The sequence below is a fragment of the Geotrypetes seraphini genome, chromosome 1 (genome assembly GCF_902459505.1).
Source record: "Geotrypetes seraphini chromosome 1, aGeoSer1.1, whole genome shotgun sequence".
Taxonomy (NCBI): Eukaryota; Metazoa; Chordata; class Amphibia; order Gymnophiona; family Dermophiidae; genus Geotrypetes; species Geotrypetes seraphini.
In genome coordinates, this window is record NC_047084.1 from 300,806,037 (window position 1) to 300,825,849 (window position 19,813).

Genomic DNA, 19,813 nt, shown 5'->3' on the forward strand with positions numbered 1-19,813 from the left:
GTTCCATAGCTAAGATTTCACTGTCGGTCGGACTATTGGACTACAAAGAGACTGTATGTACAGTATGTAGAATTATGAGGGAGGAATGTTTGCATTCCATAAATGTTCAGGCTGTTTGTTTCTTGCTTGACTTGTATTTTATTGAATTTTTTTATTCCTTTGAGGCTTGTTAATATGTTAATTACATTACTGTTTCTGCAGTGATCGTTTTAACTTTATCTGAACAGATCAGACACTTGGTTTTGGGGAATTCACCGTACTCCTCCTTCTCCTGTCATCTTCTGTAGAGCTGTCGCCAGCTTTGGTACAAACTGAAGGGGTTAGCAGAGACTTTGGAGAAGGAGGAGGAGTTGAAAAGCTGTGATTGACATCTTCTGCACTATGCTCGCAAGCACAGATGGGTAAGTTTGGTTCAGCATACCATCCCTATGTGCTGGAAAAGATATTATCAAGGTAAGAACCTAATCTCTTTGTATTCTTGTTGAATTACAGAGGCAGAAAGATCGAAAGCGACAAGAGAAGTTAGAAGAAGAATTAAAGGATAATAAAGAAAATAAAATGGTAAGAGTTGGTCTTGGTTTACATTTTGGTATGCTCCCTTCTGGTCTTCAGGGAATTATGAATGAGAATGGAGTTCAGTGCAGTGGCCGGTGGTGTTAGCTCAGCAAGCCAAGCTAGCAGGAAGAATGCTTGTAGCCCTGGATGTTCAGAGAGAGAGAGGGCTAGGGCTGGGGATGGGGGTTGTTGAACTGGATTAGGACTGAAGAATGGAGGAAAATTTGAAGGGTTTGTTGTCAAACTGAGGAAAAGAACTACACTTCTCCCTCCATATTCGCGGTGGATGCGGGTGGAACATATCCGCAAATATGGAAAAACCGTGAAGAACTTTTTATATATTATTTGCATTTTTTTGTAACAACCAGCGGTTTTGTTATTAAAATCGCGAATAACTTTTCATCTGTTATTTGTGGTTTTTGGAAACTACCACTAATTATTAATATTGAAATTTGCAATTTTGATGAAATAATGCATGGCATTTCTCTCTGTGGATGATGAGAAGCAACGTTTTTCTCTGTGCACGCTGGGAAGCAGCGATTTTTAGGGTGAAAGATTTGAAGCATCGATTTTGTGAGAGAAAGCAAAGAAGCAGCGATTTTCAGAGTGAATGTTTGTAAACATTAAACTTTTTTTTCAGAACAGTAAAAGGAAAGGAACTTTAATCTTTGATGTAACTTTTAGGGGCGGAGTAAGCATGCAAAAAATCATGAGTGCAGAAACCGCAAATACAGAGGGAGAAGTGTAGCAGCAAATGCTGAAATTTACATGATGGTGGGCAGACCTGGTGGGGGCACTGCATAAAGGAGCACATGAACAGCAGGACAGTCCAAGTTTCCCAAAGTAGATCCAGGTACAGAAGTATAAGATGATACAGAACTAAAAGGAAAAATACTTCACAGAGGTCAGGATTCCAAAGCAAGTCATATTCCTTTAGTTTTTTTTGTTTTTGTTTTTTTTGAATTTGTTTATTGAAAATTTTTTCAGAAAACAATTCAAAATCACAGAGGAATAGTAAATACAAAGCCAAAATTCCACATGAAACATATCCTCCCAAACCCCCCACCCCCAAATACCAAAGAACAGAAAAGATAAAGTTGTACCGTAACTCTTCAGTACAATGCATAAAATCACAGCCAGCAAAACCAAAATATTCCTTTAGTTTTGACTGCAAAATAAGGTTCCAAAGGTTCCAAGGTTCTAAAACTTTGGGAACCTGCAGAGATTCCCAGTGAAGCATTGGGGATCTACCCCTTTATTTAGTAAATAGGGAATTGATGATCCATCTTTTTAGAGGAGTGGACCCAAATTCCAAACAACCAGTGTGTGTGCTGAATGAGATTCACAGAGGACAGAGTACTTTTCACAGCATCTTACAAAAGCTTTAATGGAATCTCTGCTATGTTAAATAGGACTGCCAGAGGTTGTGGTAAGAATGGTTAATGTAGCTGGTTTTATGAAAGGTTTAGACAATTTCCTGGAGGAATGTCCATAGTCTGTTATTGAGACAGACATGGGGGAAGCCACTGCATGCCCTGGATTGGTAGCATGGAATGTTACTATCTGAGTTTTTGCCAGGTACTAGTGATCTGGTTTGGCCATCGTGAAGATGGACTACTAGGCTAGATGGACCATTGGTCTGACCCAATACTGATCTTACTGCGGAATGCTGTATTTGCTTTTTTGCTTTGCGCCAGATATAATTGCAACTCAGGAATGAATAAACAACAACAAATTCTGCCTGAACTCAAGCAAGACAGAGATTCTTTGTTTTCCTAACACAAGTTGGCAAATACCTGACTTCAAAATATGTTTTGGAAAGTATGAACGCCTCCTAAAATCACAGGTTAGGAATCTCAGGCTACTGCTAGACTCGTCACTCACTCTGATCCCACAAATTCAAACAACATAACATAAAATCAACTTCTAGACTGCATTACCTTGAAGATCTATGCGGTTTAAAAAAGATTATACTAAACAAATAGCCGAATGCTCATCATGAAAAATTAATTACCTCAAAACCTAGAAAACAAATGTCTTCAAATGCCTTCTGAATTCCAAATATGAGAAAGACACGAGTAGTAATTGTTTGAATTCTTTATTCCAGATGGCAGCCTGATACGAAAGTATGCGTTCATGGAATCTTTTTAACTTACAGCCATTCACTGATGGATAAACAAAAAAAGCATGAGCTTTATGAGAATGTTTTTGAGTAGAAACTGAGAGTGAGTTGATCAGATAAGATGGAGCTTGGCCCGACATAACTTTATAATAAATACAGCCCAACTTAAAAATAATATGTGCCTCAAAAGGCAGCCAATATAATTCACGATACAAGGGAGTTATATGATCATATCTATCTAAACCAAAAATAAGTCTTAACTGCAGTATTTGTAGAACTCATAGCCTGGAGATAGTCTTTTTGGCACCGGCCAAATAGACAATGTTACAGTAATCCAGAATGACCCAAACACTAGTGATTGAACGCAAGTTCCATAAAATATAGAAGCCCTTACGAACTATCATATCCACTTGATTCTGCATGCACATGTTCTGATCAAGCATAACTCTCAATATTTTGACCAAAGAGCAAACAGGGTATTGTGTAGTCCTAATAATGATAGGGTCCTCAAATGTATTCTGACGAGGTGAGGCAAAGAAAAACTTAGTCTTTTCGGAGTTTAATTTTAATCCAAAATCTGACATCCAACCCTCAATCAATTCAATTACTTCGGCAATAATAAACAACTTTTAAAAACTGTCTCTTTCATCTTTGGCAGCTACAAAAATCTCTCTCCATATATTGAAAAGACAAGTCTGACCACAATGGTCCATGCCATGATAAAATCATGACTAAACTACTGCAATGCCTTGTACACTGGTTTAACCAAAAAGAGTTTGCATCAGCTAAAACTAATTCAGTCACACCGTTCCTGCACAAACTACATTGGCTACCAGTATCTTACAGGGCTAAATTAAAATCTCTGTTTGATTTTCAAGGCCCTCAGACAAAGTGGACCAGAATACCTAAAGAACAAGCTAGCCTTTTATATACTGCCAAGACCTCTGAGGTCCTCTTAAGGAGCATCACTGTCTGCACCCTCATCCAAAAAAATTATACATTATGATACCCGCCAGCGAGTCTTTTCAGAAGTAGCCCCCACATTCTAGAATTTACTCCCTTAGGGGCTACATCTAACTCCAGACTCTACCTCAGGAAGCAGGTGAAAGCCTGTCTCTTCACCAAAACCTTTAATATATAGGGTGATTGATTATACACTCATTCTGCACCAGGACTGGCTTGCCACACTATCCTTCTGATTATAGATGTTCTCTGTTGACATATTTAGTTCGGCGGCATACTTTATCTAAGACCTCTTTAGGATATCCTTTTGATGACAGCTGAGATTGTAAAATAGCCGATTGTGTCTTGAATTCTTCAAAAGATGAACAATTTCGCCTTATTCTCAGCATCTGAGAGAAAGGTCAATTCTCCTTGAGTTTTCTTGGATGGCAGCTATCTAAGGAAACTATTTTTATCAGTAGTTTTTGTAAAAACTTTAGTGGTGAAACCTGTCTTATCTTGTTGAATGTCCACATCTAAAAACTGAATAGAAGTATCAGAAAAATTCATACTAAATTTCAATTGAACATCACACAAATTGATCCAAGTCAGAAACATCTTCAAACTGTCTTCTGTGCCTTTCCAAAGCATAAAGAATAAGGATTTAAAGGGAATAGATTTAAGAATAGCACAAGGAAATTTGAATTTTTAAAAAAAACTCTGAATGTGTAGTGCATATGGGGGATGATATTCTGGGGGGAGATGGTTGGAAGCTAAAATAGTCACAGAATTGAAGAATATATGGGATAAGTACAGTCCTTGAGTGTGAGAGTAAAGCTGAATGTTGAGCTTAAGGAAAAGGTAAAGGTGAGAGTAAAACTAGATGTCAGGCAAGCTCTGTAGGTGTATTACCTTCACCTTTTCCTTATGCATATTAAGTGAGTTGCAAGCAAAAGATGGGAAGGAGAGGTGATGCTAGAGGGTGGGGATTTCATAGTTGAAACTAAAGTGTCACCTTGCCTGACTTTTCTTCTTTCTGTTTCTTTAGGAAAAATATAGCATAAATGAATGTAGTAGGAAGGAAGAGAAGGAGAATAAAAACAATGTAGCGGGAAGTGTCACAGGGGCATCGGAGAAAGAATCTCGGGGCGCTAAAGAGAGAAATCAATGTAATAATATAGGTGAAACTGCTGATAAAAGTGATGAAGATGATGAAACTGAGGTAAGATACATTCTGTGTTGCATGGAGTGGAGCTTGGGGGTGCAAGGATGAAGATGATACTTCTTGTGTTGGGGATCTTCTGGGTTTTTTTTCTAGTAGTTTGGATGTTGAAAATGCAGAATCCTTGCGTCTCCTTTCTAACTCCTTTCCTTGTGCCTTGTTTCCCAGTTGTCCCTTTTTCATTCTCTGTTTCTGGTGTGCGACAAGTTCTCCTCTAACTGTATTGTCTGATGCTTTAGAAGCCTCAGAAATTGAGTTAGTCATTCAGCTAAGGCTAGATTTCCTAAACAGGCTTTATGTTTATTTCCAGATTTTGTCTTTTTACTTAAGACTTTATTTGACAGTCCAATTTAAAAATATCTATAAAGACATATACAAGCCTGTTAATCACATTGGACATTTATGCTCTATCAGTTATCTTACAGAATTCAATGTAACATTTGTATAAACCATATTTTCATATTTACTCAACATATCATCGGCAAAATAGGGCTCCTTTTACGAAGCTGCGTTAGCGGCTTTATCGCACGCACATTTTTAGCGCGGGCTAACCCCCGCACTAGCTGAAAAACTACCGCCTGCTCAAGAGGCGGTGGTAGCAGCTGCGGCCAGCAAATTAGCGCACGCTATTATGCACGTTAAACCGCTAACAAAGCTTCGTAAAAGTAGCCCATAGTATAAAGCAATTTAAAAAAAAGTATGGATGACAATGTAACATTAACAGGAATCTGGTCAAACACATCTCTGGGGTCTGTTACAAGAGTTAGAATTATTTGAGTCAAGACGGGTCTGACATCCAGAATTTCCACTGTAATTTGATACCATGTGAGATGTTGCTATGTTTTCCCACATTCCATAAGAATCTCCACCAACTCCTAAGAAACAGTCTACTTGTCAGCTTGACTGTTAACTGGACTGAAAGAACCAGAGAAACTCTACTATAGAGAAGTTATCTACTGATATTAATATTTTTCCAGTGAGCTGCACTACAGTATTTAGTGGCCACTGGAAGGTCCACAAAAGACTACTTGTTTCTTACCTCTTCTGTATTTTAGGATGAGTTGGATTTGTGCAGCACGTTTGTCTCCCAAGTCCGTCGTAAAGTGGACAAGAAGCCAAAAGTGGAGAAGAAAGACAGAGCTGCAAAATTGGAAGGAAAAGAGCCAGTGAAAAAAGTTGTAGAGGTGATAACATATGGAGTAGATGCATACCTTTATTGCCTATGAGAGAGTTGGTAGCTAGTAAGAGGGTTAAGTGGTATCTTAATATGTTAGGGAAGAGAATTAAGGACTTGGTCTGATTTCGATTGTGCTTTACTGCAGACAACTTGGATTGTGTTTTTGTTTGACCTGATTAGACTGCCATTAGTTTTGGAGATTGTGGGGGAGGGTTTGTTTATTTTTGGTTTATCTTACTCTTTATTTCTTCTGGTACAGGGCTAAGAATTTCTTGTAGTTTTTACTACATGCAGTGCCTTGTAAATATCTTCACATTATAGTACGTTTTTCATATTTAGCTGTCTAAAACTACAATTCAAACTGCATTAAAAAGGTTTTTCCTCGAAGTACAAGGCATAGTTTTCACTTGAAACAAAGAAACAATTATAGAATTATTCATAAAGTAATAACAAGAAACCAAAAATGTTTGCTTGCATAAGTCTTCACACCTCTGACTCAGTACATTGTAAAAGTCCCTTCTGTTGGCTATTGCACAGTGCAATTCATGCATTTAGGGCCTGTTTTACAAAGCTGCGCGGCAACAGCCCCGAAGCCCTTTAAACCTCTAGCGTGGCTTTAAACCTCTAGCGTGGCTTTGTAAAACAGGCCCTTAGTAATCCAGTTCCAACTCACAGTCTTTTGTATGCTTTGTGGCAGAACCTAGCCTTGTGGTTCAATTGGATTGGAAATGAAACAAAATGCAAAAATGAAATAAACCAAAAAATCACTAGGTACCCAGCACAAGGTTTATCAATAGTAGAGTGCTGTATCAAAGGAAAGGAATCTCAGAAAACCATGCCAGAAGATCATACAATCTCACATAGGCTTTAATGTGGAGGAGGTTTTATTCATAGATCCAAAAACCTTCGAATTTTACTAATATTATGTTATCAGCAGCATGGGGAGATCTTTGCTTCTACTCCTCCAGCTGACCACTTGGCGTCTTGTCGTTGATATAGCTTAATAGCTAATTATAACGTATGCCTGCAAACTTTTCTGCAGACTAAGACATATGCCTGTCGATGGGGCCCTTTTCGCCCTGTAACATTGGGCTTTCTCAAGGCAAAAAAGCTTGCAACACGCCAGATTTGAAGAACCCTTGCAAATCTGATGGGTTGCAAGCTTTTTGCCATTCTGCCTATAAGATAAGTGAATATTCAACAAAAGTTTACTGTATTCTCATTAATGAGAGAAGATTGGAAATATCTCTTAGAAATGCAAATAATAGTAAACTGAGAAATTTTTAAAGAAAATATGGGTGGATAAATTTTGGATATGCATCATCATGAATTAAATGATGATAATTTTTGAAAAATTAAAAAATAATAATAAAATTCGAAGGTTTTTGGATCTATGAATTAAACCTCTTCCAAATGAAAGCCTATGTGAGATTGTATGATCTTCTGGCCTGGATTTCTGAGATCCCTTTCCTTTGATACAGCACTCTACTATTGATAAACCTTCAATTGGATCGGACCTCAGAAAAAGTTAATAATAAACCGAAACACGGACCTTGTCGGGTCCACACTACACTCATAGCTGTATGTTATATGGATACACAAACTGATTTGCATCGTTTTTATTTGTGAAGACTTTTATTGAATTGCATTGTTTTTTATTGTGAAGACTTTTATTAAACTTTCACATCAAGAGCAGTGGTTCTACAGCCTTGCTCGTTGTTTGGTGTTTCCTTCTCTTTGTGGAACATTTTGATGATATTTTTTGTTTTGTTTCTTTCTGCAGTATTAACAGTTATAGGTTGGTGAGGATAATAGTTTACCAATTTTGCATAGTGGGATGGCTCAGGTTAATTTTTTCCATATTTTTTAGCAGAATAATTCAAATTCTTAAAGGTTGTCTGGGGAAATATGCCTGTGGTCTGTAGTCTTCAAGTCTTGCCAAAGATTTTCTATCTGCTGCAGGTATGGGCTGTTCACTAGGTCACTCAAGGATTTCAATTTCTTTTTGCTGAGCTATTGCATTGTTGCTTTTGATGTGTGCTTAGTATTCTCCTGCTGAAAGGTGAATCTTTTCCCGAGTCCTAGCCCTTTGGCAGACTGGGACTGGTTTTCTCCAAATTTGTCTATATTATGCACGTCATCTAATGCCTTGCTTGAGACTGAAAAATTCCACTTTGGTCTCATCTAGGTACAAAATCTTCCCTATATGTACGCAGTGTCCCTCGTGTTTCGTGAAGATGCTATGTTTGTTTGTTTATTTATATTCCGCCTTTATCAAGGCAGAAAACAAAACAACATACACAATAGAATTACATATAAACATCTAAAGAAATATAATAAATTTGTGGCACACTGTATGGCTTTTCTTCATTAGAGGTAGAAATAGCACGGTGACTGTTTCTCACGGCTAGCCGCAGGTAACCTGCAGGAATGGGGGAAAAATTGACTAGTTACTGCGGGTACGGGGACAAGGCTTTTTGCCACTTCTGTGGAACGGTGAGTGGCCTTGTCCCCGCAGTAATGAATCTGCCGCCAGTCGCCTCCCTTTACACCCCCCTCCCTCCCTATTGTGGGTCCAACAGCCCCCCTCCCTCACACCCTCCTTCCCTCGTGATTGTGACTATTGGCAACCCCCCCCCAAAAAAACAAACAAACCTGCGACTCCCCCATTGGTCCCTTTGTGTCTTCTGGGGCGGCCTACCATCTTCTTAGAAGCGTTCATAGGATGAAGAGGCAACCTCATTGCATGCAGCGCTGAAGGCGTCTTCCCGCCGAGTCCTTCCTTCCAATGTAACTTCCTGGTTTTGCTGGAAGTTACATCGGAAGGGGACTCTGCGGGAAGATGGTTCAGTGAACTTCAGCTCTATGTGCGATGATGTTGCCTCTTCATCTTACGAACGCTTCTAAGAAGCTGGTAGGCCTGCCCCGGGAGGCGTAAAGGTTCTGATGGGGGAGTCTGAAGTTTGTTGTTGTTTTTTTTGTTTGCTGGTAGCCATGATCGCGAGCAAGGGATGGAGGGTGCGAGGGAGGGGAGCTGTTGGACCCAAGATAGGGAGGGAGGGGGCTGCTGCTGCACCCGTGAAAGGGGAAGGGGGGTTTCTTGGGCTGCTTGACAGGCTGGAGTTGAAGGGAAGGGAGACAGTTGCTGTTTGGGGATTGGGGGGGGAGAAGGGAAGCAGATACTGGGCCCATGTGGTGGGTAGAGTGCAGCTGGAGGGAAGGGAGAGGTGCCAGACCCACACCTGGGTGCTGAAGGGAAGGGATAGAGGTGTTGGTTCCATGGGAAAGGGCTAGAGGGAAGGGAGAGAGATGCAGGACCTGGAGAGAGGAAGAGAGAAGAAAAGGGAAAGAGAAAAGCTGAACCAAGGGGATGAAGGAAGAGTGAGTGAAATATTGAACTCCACTTCTGCCTTGATATACTTCTAAAACCCTTCCAGGAAAAATTTGATTAATCTTACCATGATAATGTAATTTTGAAAGTTTTTTGTAATATCACTGTCTGTATACAGTCTCTACCTTTGTAAACCGCTCTGAACTGTTTGTGGTATTGCGGTATATAAAAATAAAGTTATTGTTGTTATTATTATTATAGCGGAGGGAGGGAGAAAAGAGAGAGTGTGAGAGACACATTGATGTAAGAGAGGGGAGAATCAGGACACAGGGAGATATACAAAAAGAGAGGAGATGGGCATGGATGGGAGCATAGGAATAGGAACAAGGAATAAAAGGGAAATGCTGCATTTGCATGGGGGTGGTATATGGACACAGAAAGGGTAATGCTAGACATGGGAGGGTGTATGGACACAGAAGATAGCTAGACATAGGGGAGAATAAAAATTCAGAAGGAAGATGCTGGATGGGGGGGCAAAGGGATATAGAGGAGTAATACTGTACACAGGAGAAAGTTCCCCCCATATATTAAGATCCACCGACCAAAAACTCTTGTTTATTCCCTCTTTAAAAGAATTCTACTACACCCGAAAAACCAACTTCGCAGTAACTGCCCCCACACTATGGAATTCTCTCCCACAATTTCTACGGGACGAACAAAATCTAATCAAATTCAAGTCTGGCTTAAAGACTTTCTTATTTCAAGATGCTTTCAATTGAACCTAGATCACTCTTTTTCACCTTTCAAATCTTCTCTTTTTTGTCTCTTTCTCTCCCTTTTCTACCTCTTACTGCGAATAAGTACTTGCTTCAACAATGCCACCCTATCCCTCACGTCCTATCCCTTCCCCACCCCACCCTTTTCCACTAAATTTTGTAACTTCTCCCCTCCTCCACCTCACTTTCCTCACTGTCCAGTTTGTCTAGTCTATGTCATCTATGTTCACTTTATCTTATAACTTTTTTAGCCTCTACAAAACATTGTTAACCGGCCAGATATTCGCTTGATGGTCGGGATATTAAAAACTAATAAACTTGGAAACTTGGATCATAGAATGGTGAGATGATGAAGGCAGGGAGATGGGTACAAGGGGAAATACTAGAAATGGATGTATAGGAGACATAAAGAAATGAGATGCTGAACATGGGGAACAATACATACACAGAGATAGAAGATGGATGGTGAGCATGAAGAAAGAAGAAAGGTCAAATGGTCAGGAAACCCTGGCAAGTGAGTTAAGAGAAGACGAAAACAGAGACCAGCGCTTGAGACCAACATGATTTGAAGAATAAAATGACAAGACAGCAAAAGGTAGAAAAAATAATTTTATTTTCTATTTGTGATTAGAATATATCAGATTTGAAATATTTATCCTACTAGGGCTGGTGTTAGACATAACTGGGGACCACAAAGCCCAGGCCATGCTTCTTTAGATTCCAGTTGGCTTAGGACTCTTTCTGACCAGGGGGCAGTTGCCCTAGTTGCACTCCGCTAACACTATTCCTGTCATGTGTGACTGCAGTTTCTGTTAGCATGATTTTTCTGTGTAGTATTCTGTAATAATTTGGCTTATTCAGATTTCTCGATAGTAGAGGGGATATTTGTGAAGGGGAGGGGAGACGGGTTTTGTTGATCCTTGCTATGTATTATTTGTGTTTATAAAATGACAAATGTTTCTTTTTATACTTTAATAAAATAAGTTCAGTATAAAATCATAACTTTGAGGCTTATGCAGATGGGCTCAGATGATTTGCAGGGATGGGGACACATTTTTTCCCCACGTCATTCTTTAATCAGTGGTTTCCATCTTGCTTTGCTTCCAAACAGGCCATATTTACGGAATAATCTTGAATCTATCTGTTCTATTACTATTATTATTTATCATTTCTATAGCACTACCAAACGCATGCAACGCTGTACATTAAACACATAAGAGACAGTCCCAGCTCGATTGAGCTTACAATCTAATTATGACAGACAAAACAGGACAAAAAGGGTGAATCTATACATGTTTCTCAGGTAGGGAATTACAAAGAGATATGGGTGCTTTACAGGTGGGTTGGAGTTAGGACTTAAAAACAGGTTCAAAAAAGTGGGCTTTTAGCATGGATTTGAATACTGCCAGAGACGGAGCCTGATGTACTGAGTCAGGCAGTTTGTTCTAGGCATACGATGCAGCAAGGTCGAAGGAACAGAGTCAGGAGTTGGCAGTAGAGGAGAAGAGTACAGACGAGAGACTTACCCGATGAACAAAGTTCCTGGGGCAGAGTGTAGGGAGAGATAAGCGAGAAGAGATGCTGAGGAGTTGCAGAGTGAATAACTTGTAGGTCAATAAGAGGAGTTAGAGCTGTATGCAGAAATGGACAGGGAGACAATGAAGTGACTTGAGGAAATGGGTAATGTGAGCATAATGACACTGGCGGAAAATAAGGTGTGCAGCAGAATTCTGAACAGATTGAAAGAGAGAAAGATGACTTAGTGGAAGATGTGTGAGAAACAAGTTGCAGTAGTCTAGGCGAGAGGTGATGAAGGTCTTAGTAGTATGCTCAGAAAGGAAAGGCCAGAATTTAGTGATGCTGTAGAGAAAGAAATGACAGGTTTTGGTGATCTGTTGGATATGTGAAGAGAAGGAAAAAGATGACCCCGAGGTTGTGAGCTGATGAGACAGGATGAGAGTGTTATCCACAGAAATAGAGAATGGAGGAAGAGGAGAGGTGGGTCATTGGAGACTTTAGCAAGGGCAATTTTCCTTAGAATGAAGAGGGTGAAAGCCCGATTGAAGCGGGTTGAGGATAGCTCAACAGTTAGCATTTTCCAGTCTCAGCTAGAGATCTGTGGTTCTTTTAAAGTAATCTTAGGTCTCAGTGACCTTTCTCAAACCTCATTTTCCTTAAACCACAGTTACTGACATGATGGAAGTAGATTTTTAAGTGGAAACAATTTGACAATGATGGACCTGAAGGTGCCCCAGTGTATATTTACAGTATATGCAATGAAATTTTCTTAGCCTTTCCCAAATTTGTATCTTTTGAATAGCTTTATTGTTTGTGGTCTTCTTCATCTCCGTGTTTGGCATTTAAAGGCATTTCCTTCACATTTACTTTATACAATAGGAACAGCTTGATTTTCTGTCCAAGAGTACTCACTGACAGACCATGTGTTGATTTAACTTATTATTGGCTTTAAATAATTTTTGAAATGGGAAATGTTTGCTATGACAAAAATTGTGAAGACTGTGGTTTCTTCCTCTTAATTTTGGAATAAATTCTTCTTTCACATCTAAAGTACAGAGTTTTGTATAGATCAGTGAAACAAACTCCTATTTTGATGCACTGAATTTTTTAGATAGTGTGTAAAAAACTGTACAAGAGTATAAAGAATTTTACAAGGCACTATAATTTCCATTATTGATTTGTCAATTAGAATTAGGGCTTCTGATCTTAGATTTCAGTGATAAAATAACACTTGATTTTCTAATTAAAAAAAAAAAATAGTGTATTGGATAAACATTGTAAAAGCACCCCTTCCTAGCACTCTGAATTTGCCTGCCTTGGATCCTCTGTTCTGCTTTTATGCCACAGCAACTCAAAAATATGTGTTTGATTCAGCCAGATCAGGTAACCAGCAATGCCACCTGCGTTACATAGCCACCTGTTTCTTTTTCAGCCCTCCAGACCAGGCTAACTGCTTGGGTTATGCCCACCTACTAGCAGATGGAGACTGAAAACGCTTAAAACTTGAGACTGTTTAACAGTCCTGTACAACTATCCAGCCAGTATGTTCTCAGTTTCCAGCAGATGGTAGACATGTAGCTTGTGCAATTTGGATGATTTGGTAGGCCCGAGGGGAGAGTCCTGGGATCTGCTTCTAAAATTATTTCTTTTTTTCTTGGCCCACTTGTTTACACAAAAAAATTGAATCTTCTGTATTTGGGGTTGCTAGTTGATGGGGTCCACTGTTACCCTAGAGGTGTTACACCCATGCGGATGAGTCCATCCCTCTTTCAGTGTCTCCTGAGATTAGGGCTATTGTGCTTCAGCTCTTTTGTATTTCACTTGAGCCTTCAGTGCTGTGAATACAGCAGTCAACAGCAGCTTAAAAAAAAAAGTACCAAATTAAAATTGGGGTAGAAGCTCTTTCTCGTTAATCATTTATGAGTAGTTGTGTTTGGGTCCTCTGTTGCTCTATCTGCTGGTGAGCAGTGTTTTACATTGGGACCCCATGATTGACTTCTGAGTGGCTCTGTTGGTTTTGGGGTGTGTGGCTATAAAGGTTTGGAGGCCCCCAGGGCTTGGTACAGAATGTATGGAGAGCCCAAGTCAGTGGTTCCCGTTGACCCAGAGAGCGTGGGCAGGGAACTCACAAGTGGAGCTGTTCTAGTATCAGGCTCTGAAGAGGGTGCTTGTGCTGTGGCAGTTTTGAGTTTGGCAAGAACTGCTGCCGTTACTGATTCAGCCTGCACTTGAGCCCCATTGTATTTAGTGCTAGAAAATCCCCTCCTGGGGTTTCTGCTGTAGTTAGTGATAAAATCCTGTTGAGAGGGATTGGTTCTTTCCTTCAATTTCATATGAACCATGTACTGAGCTTGGAAGGCAGGGGATCCTTTTGGGAGATTGAGCCCTACCTAGTTGGGCCCATTCTGCACCTAAGAGACCCAGAGTAGACTGGGATAAGGACTTAGAGGACCTGGCTGAGGGGGATCCTAGTTGTCAGGAGGAAAAGGTTTCCTTTGCAGAATTCTGGCAAGTAGACACTGACTCCTGTGGAAAACCCATCTGTAGACCTCATTTTTCAAAGGGATGAACTGGCAGAATGTATAGCTCAAGTTTTCACTATTCTTAATTTTGAGGCGAGGAAGTCGCCCATGGTGGGTGATGAATCAGGATCTCAGAAGTATGGTCCATGTAGAGTAGAATTCAGGCCAGGACAATAATGAAAATTTATTCTGTTCTTGCTGAGAATAAGGAATTGTTGAAGCCAGCTACCATGGATGTTCTGGTTGTAGCGTTTACAAAGACAGGGGTTCTGTTCTCAAGGATCCTTAAGATCACAGGATAGAGATGCTTTTGTGGTTTTGACTTCTTGGCTCTGGTGCTGCAGGAATCTGGTGTCCAGAGCTTGTTTTTGGTGGGCTGAGAGGTGCTTGATGTTCCTTCCTCCAATCAGGCAGTGATCGACAGGGAGTTCATGAAGATTAAGATGGGTTTCTTTTTTCTGGCAGACATTCAGAGACTTTTCCATTCTATGGAAAAAGAGAACAACTGACTTTCCCACCAAAATTCAAATTGGTGGACTGCCCTGTTCCCAATCAGGACAGTGAACCCACTATTTACAAACTCCAGATCTCACAGCATACCCTGAAGAAAGCCACAGCATGATGGCTGAAATGTTGGTTTCTACCTGACAAGACGCAGTGAGACCCAGAAACCTGCAGCAAGCACAACACCAGCATTGGAAACCCTGAGAGAACATCCTCTGTGATCTTTTGAGGGCTTCATCAAAGAGTGTGGCCCTAGTAGCGGCAGCCTGGTTTTGTAACTTCTAAATCTGAGCTCTGTATGCTTCCCTTTCAGGTCTCAGTGCTGTTTGGAGAGGAGCTGGATAAGTTGGTGAAAGATTTTGGAGAAGCTAAAGTTCCCAGGTTGCTAGAGGACAAGCTCAAGGGGTTGGGCAGGGGGAATTTGACTCAGGGCAGATTTAGAGATAGTTGCTGTTAATTTTCTGGGTAGGATGTCTGGGGGTCTGTGCAGCCATTTCTTCCAGAGGACTCAGTTCTTTCATGGCAGTCTCAGAGGGGGAAGCATCATCTTCATCAGCCACAAACATATGCAAGGATTGCAATGAAGTTATCGAGGTCCACCATCCGGTGACATTAAGCAGCCATCTCATGTTTTATCAGACGGTGGACCTAGATTACAACAAACGAGTGGGTTCTCAATGTCATTTGAAAAGGCTATAACTTGGAGTTTGAGTGTCCACTGGTTGATCTTTTCTAGGGCTCCCTGTTGCTTCTTCCGGAAAGCGAGGGATTTCAAGGACACTGGTTGGATTTCCTGTCCCTCAGGAAGAGTGTGGTTTAGACAGCGATTGTGGTTCCATTAAAAGAGGTATCTTTTGTCCTGTTTTAGATCTCAAGAGGGTCAACAGGGCCTTAAAAGTGCCTAGTTTTTTGTATGGAAACGACATATTTGGTTATTGTAGCATTTCGATATGGAGAGTTTCTAATATCCCTGTATTTCACAGAGGCATAACTTCATATTCCCATTCACAGGACTCATCAACAGTTTCTTTGTTTGCTGTCTTAGGGCATATTCAATTTGTGCTTTCCCATTCGGTTTGGGCGTGGCTCTGCAGACGTTCTCCAAAGTGGTGGTCACGGTGGCGTCCATGTTATGTAAAGAGGGCGTTCTTTTACATCCTCACTGTGATGACTGATTAATTGTGCCAGGTCCTTTCAAGAGAACAAGAGCCACTGCCTGGGTGGTGCAGCTGCTGAAGTACCTTGGTTGGTGAGTAAATCTGGCCAAGAATCATCTGGTTGGTGAGTAAATCTGGCCAAGAATCATCTTGTTCCACCACAGTTTCTTGAATATGACATGAGTACAGTTTGACATGCAGGTAGGCATGGTGTATCTTTCTCAGATGAGACTCTCCAAGCTCCAGGATCAAATTCACTGTCTTTGAAAGCACCATGATCCAAGGATTACCTATAAATGTTGGTCGATGGTGGCCACGCTGGAGATGGTTCAATGAACCAGGGTGCATGTGCATCCCCTATAGTATGTTGTCATGTCAAAGTGGCCTCCCCAATACCAGGATCTGAAAATGTTTTCCCCTTCATGGGGAGGTGTAGTGAAGTTTTCTGTTGTGGCTCAGTGTGGCCAGTTTGCAACCGGGTATGAATCTGGAACCTCCATATTGGATTGGATGGTGATAACTACGGATGCCAGCTTTGTCACTTAATCTCTCCATTGCCCCAAGTACATTAGATATATTGTAAGCCTGCTGGGACAGATGGGTAAAAATACTTGAGAACCTGAATAAATTCATGTAAACCATTCTGAGCTCCCATGGTGAGAACAGTATAGAAAATTGAATGAATAAATAAATACAGTGGTGCCTCACACAACGAACTTAATCCGTTCCAGGAGCAAGTTTGTTATGTGAAACGTTCGTTGTGTGAAACGCGTTTTCCCATAACAATACATGTTAAAAAAAATAATTCGTTCTGTAGCATAAAATATGCTAAGATGACATAAAAAAAGATAAATTTTTGGTTATTATTTTTATTTAGATACATCTAAAAACATAATTGTTTTTTAAAACAACACACATTTTTTAAATTTAAAGACAGACTAAGTAGAGTCTAATTTTACAGTGAGAGAGGGCAGAGTCTCAGCGGCAAAAACTGGGACTTAACTGTTCATTTTTTTTTTTTTCTACCGTGTTTCCCCGATGATAAGGCAGGGCCATCAAATAAGACAGCCCCCCCTTTTTAGAAAAAAATGTAAAATAAGGCACCCCCCCGCAAATAAGCCACCCACCGATACCTGCGCTTACCCGAATCGGGTGGTACGGTGGGTGACTCCGTGTGGTCCCTGGCACCCCCGACACGATCGGGGCAAGAGGGAGCTCAAGCCCTCTTGCCCCCCCGACTCCCCGACACGATCGGGGCAAGAGGGAGCTCAAGCCCTCTTGCCCCCCCCGACTCCCCGACACGATCGGGGCAAGAGGGAGCTCAAGCCCTCTTGCCCCCCCCGACTCCCCGACACGATCGGGGCAAGAGGGAGCTCAAGCCCTCTTGCCCCCCCGACTCCCCGACACGATCGGGGCAAGAGGGAGCTCAAGCCCTCTTGCCCCCCCGACTCCCCGACACGATCGGGGCAAAAGGGAGCTCAAGCCCTCTTGCCCCCCCGACTCCCCGACACGATCGGGGCAAAAGGGAGCCCAAGCCCTCTTGCCCCGCCGATTCCCCAACTCCCCGACAATATCGGGCCAGGAGGGAGCCCAAGTCCTCCTGGCCACGGCGACCCCCTAACCCCACCCTGCACTACATTACGGGCAGGAGGGATCCCAGGCCCTCCTGCCCTCGACGCAAACCCCCCCTCCCCCCAACGACCGCCCCCCCCCAAGAACCTCCGACCGCCCCCCCAGCCGACCCGCGACCCCCCTGGCCGACCCCCACGACACCCCCAACCCCCTTCCCCGTACCTTTCTGTAGTTGGCCGGACAGACGGGAGCCAAACCCGCCTGTCCGGCAGGCAGCCATCGACGGAATGAGGCCGGATTGGCCCATCCGTCCCAAAGCTCCGCCTACTGGTGGGGCCTAAGGCGCCTGGGCCAATCAGAATAGGCCCGGGAGCCTTAGGTCCCTCCTGGGGGCAGGGCCTGAGGCACATGGTCGGGTTGGGCCCATGTGCCTCAGGCCCCGCCCCCAGGAGGGACCTAAGGCTCCCGGGCCTATTCTGATTGGCCCAGGCGCCTTAGGCCCCACCAGTAGGCGGAGCTTTGGAACGGATGGGCCAATCTGGCCTCATTCCGTCGTTGGCTGCCTGCCGGACAGGCGGGTTTGGCTCCCGTCTGTCCGGCCAACTACAGAAAGGTACGGGGAAGGGGGTTGGGGGTGTCGTGGGGGTCGGCCAGGGGGGTCGCGGGTCGGCTGGGGGGGCGGTCGGAGGTTCTTGGGGGGGGGGGCGGTCGTTGGGGGGAGGGGGGGTTTGCGTCGAGGGCAGGAGGGCCTGGGATCCCTCCTGCCCGTAATGTAGTGCAGGGTGGGGTTAGGGGGTCGCCGTGGCCAGGAGGACTTGGGCTCCCTCCTGGCCCGATATTGTGTGGGGAGTTGGGGAATCGGCGGGGCAAGAGGGCTTGGGCTCCTTTTTGCCCCGATCGTGTCGGGGAGTCGGGGGGGGGGGCAAGAGGGAACCAGGCGGAGAGAGGGCAGTTAAGCGCAGTGCCTGCGCGGAAGGATGCAGCTCGGGCGACTTCGTTGTGTGAAACGAAGTTCGTTGTACGGATCAAGACATAAAGTTCGTTGTGCGCAGCGTTCGCTGTGCGAGGCGTCCGTTATGCGAGGCACCACTGTAATGGCCAACAACAGATGAACCAACTTCGAAGAAAGCAAAAACGGCTTCGTCAGCTGGGAAAGTGATGGTGATGGTCTTTTGGTATTTTTACAGGATAATTTTTGTATATCTGGAAAAGGGAAAAACCATTAATAGCGAATACTATGTTGGTTTATTACAACATGTAAGTGCCAAAATCAAAATGAGATATCCTCATTTGGCCAAGAAGAAAATTATCTTCTGCCAGGATAATACACTGACTCACACATCAACAATCACGATGGTGAAATTGCATAAACTGTGGTTTGAATTAATTCAGAGAAAACCAAAAAAACTCTGGAGTGACGATGTTCCTAAATGGACTTTATTTGAAAGTGTCAAAGTTTCAAAGGTACACTGAAATCATCCACATAAAATAATTTCATCCACATAAAAATAAATCATCCACATAAGAGCCTTAAAGGACCTAGTCCGCTAGGGATACAGGACCCAACACAGTCCGCGTTTCGACAAAAAGTCTTCTTCAGGGGTCCCTGGGGGTCCTATAAAGGTGAATACGTGGGAAACAATTATGTGGTGAGCCAGAAGTGAGACACTGCTTGCATTTGAATTAATTCCCCATCCACCGTACTTTCTGGATATGGCCCTGTGCAACTTCTTTCTGTTTCAGAACCTGAAAAAATAGCTGTCTAGGAAAAAATTTTCTTGGGATTCTGTGGTCATAGATTTAGACATTTTGTATTTTACTAAAGGTATGAAAGGTCTAGAAAAACGTTGGAGCAAATGTATTGAGTTAAAAGGAGACAATGTTGAAATTTCGTATCACTTGGATTCTTTTTATTTTGTTTTATTTCTTTTTATTGCTACATATTATCTTTTAAGAGTGGTCTAACAAGGCTGCCATAGCATTTTCTCTCCAAAAATGTCATTTTCTTGACTGGGCTGGAAACTTTTCAGTTGACCCTTGTATTGTGGCAAAGAGAATGACCATTGGAGATGTAGTTTTCCTTTGTCGCTCTAGGTAATTACTGCTAAGCTTCAAGATCAAATTCTACATCTATGCCGATGACATCACCTTAGTCTTAACCAACATAGCCCCCGAGATAAATAATCACCTAGCTTCAATCTTAACGCAAATTGAACTTTGGATGGCCGATTTCAAAATGAAACTCAACTCAGATAAAACTAAATTCTTCCTGGCGAGTCCAAACGACAAAATCAAAGACCCCTCAATCTCCCTGAATGGCCAAGTCTTTCCCATAACAAACTCCTTAAAAATTCTAGGAGTGACTCTCGACTGCAACCTCACCTTCGAAACTCACTCCGACCTTCTGGTCAGAAA

General features: G+C 42.4%; 1 protein-coding gene across 4 annotated transcripts in view; it reads left to right on the plus strand.

Moving 5' to 3' along the window:
- Positions 1–19,813, plus strand: part of TTC31 (tetratricopeptide repeat domain 31) — a 163,149-nt gene that overhangs the window by 45,464 nt on the left and 97,872 nt on the right. For all 4 annotated transcript variants that reach the window (XM_033954937.1, XM_033954919.1, XM_033954926.1 and 1 more), the window contains exons 6-8: positions 493–561; positions 4,668–4,841; positions 5,897–6,025. In XM_033954937.1, coding sequence (XP_033810828.1) covers positions 493–561; positions 4,668–4,841; positions 5,897–6,025 — 372 coding nt within the window. The remainder of the gene's footprint in view (positions 1–492; positions 562–4,667; positions 4,842–5,896; positions 6,026–19,813) is intronic.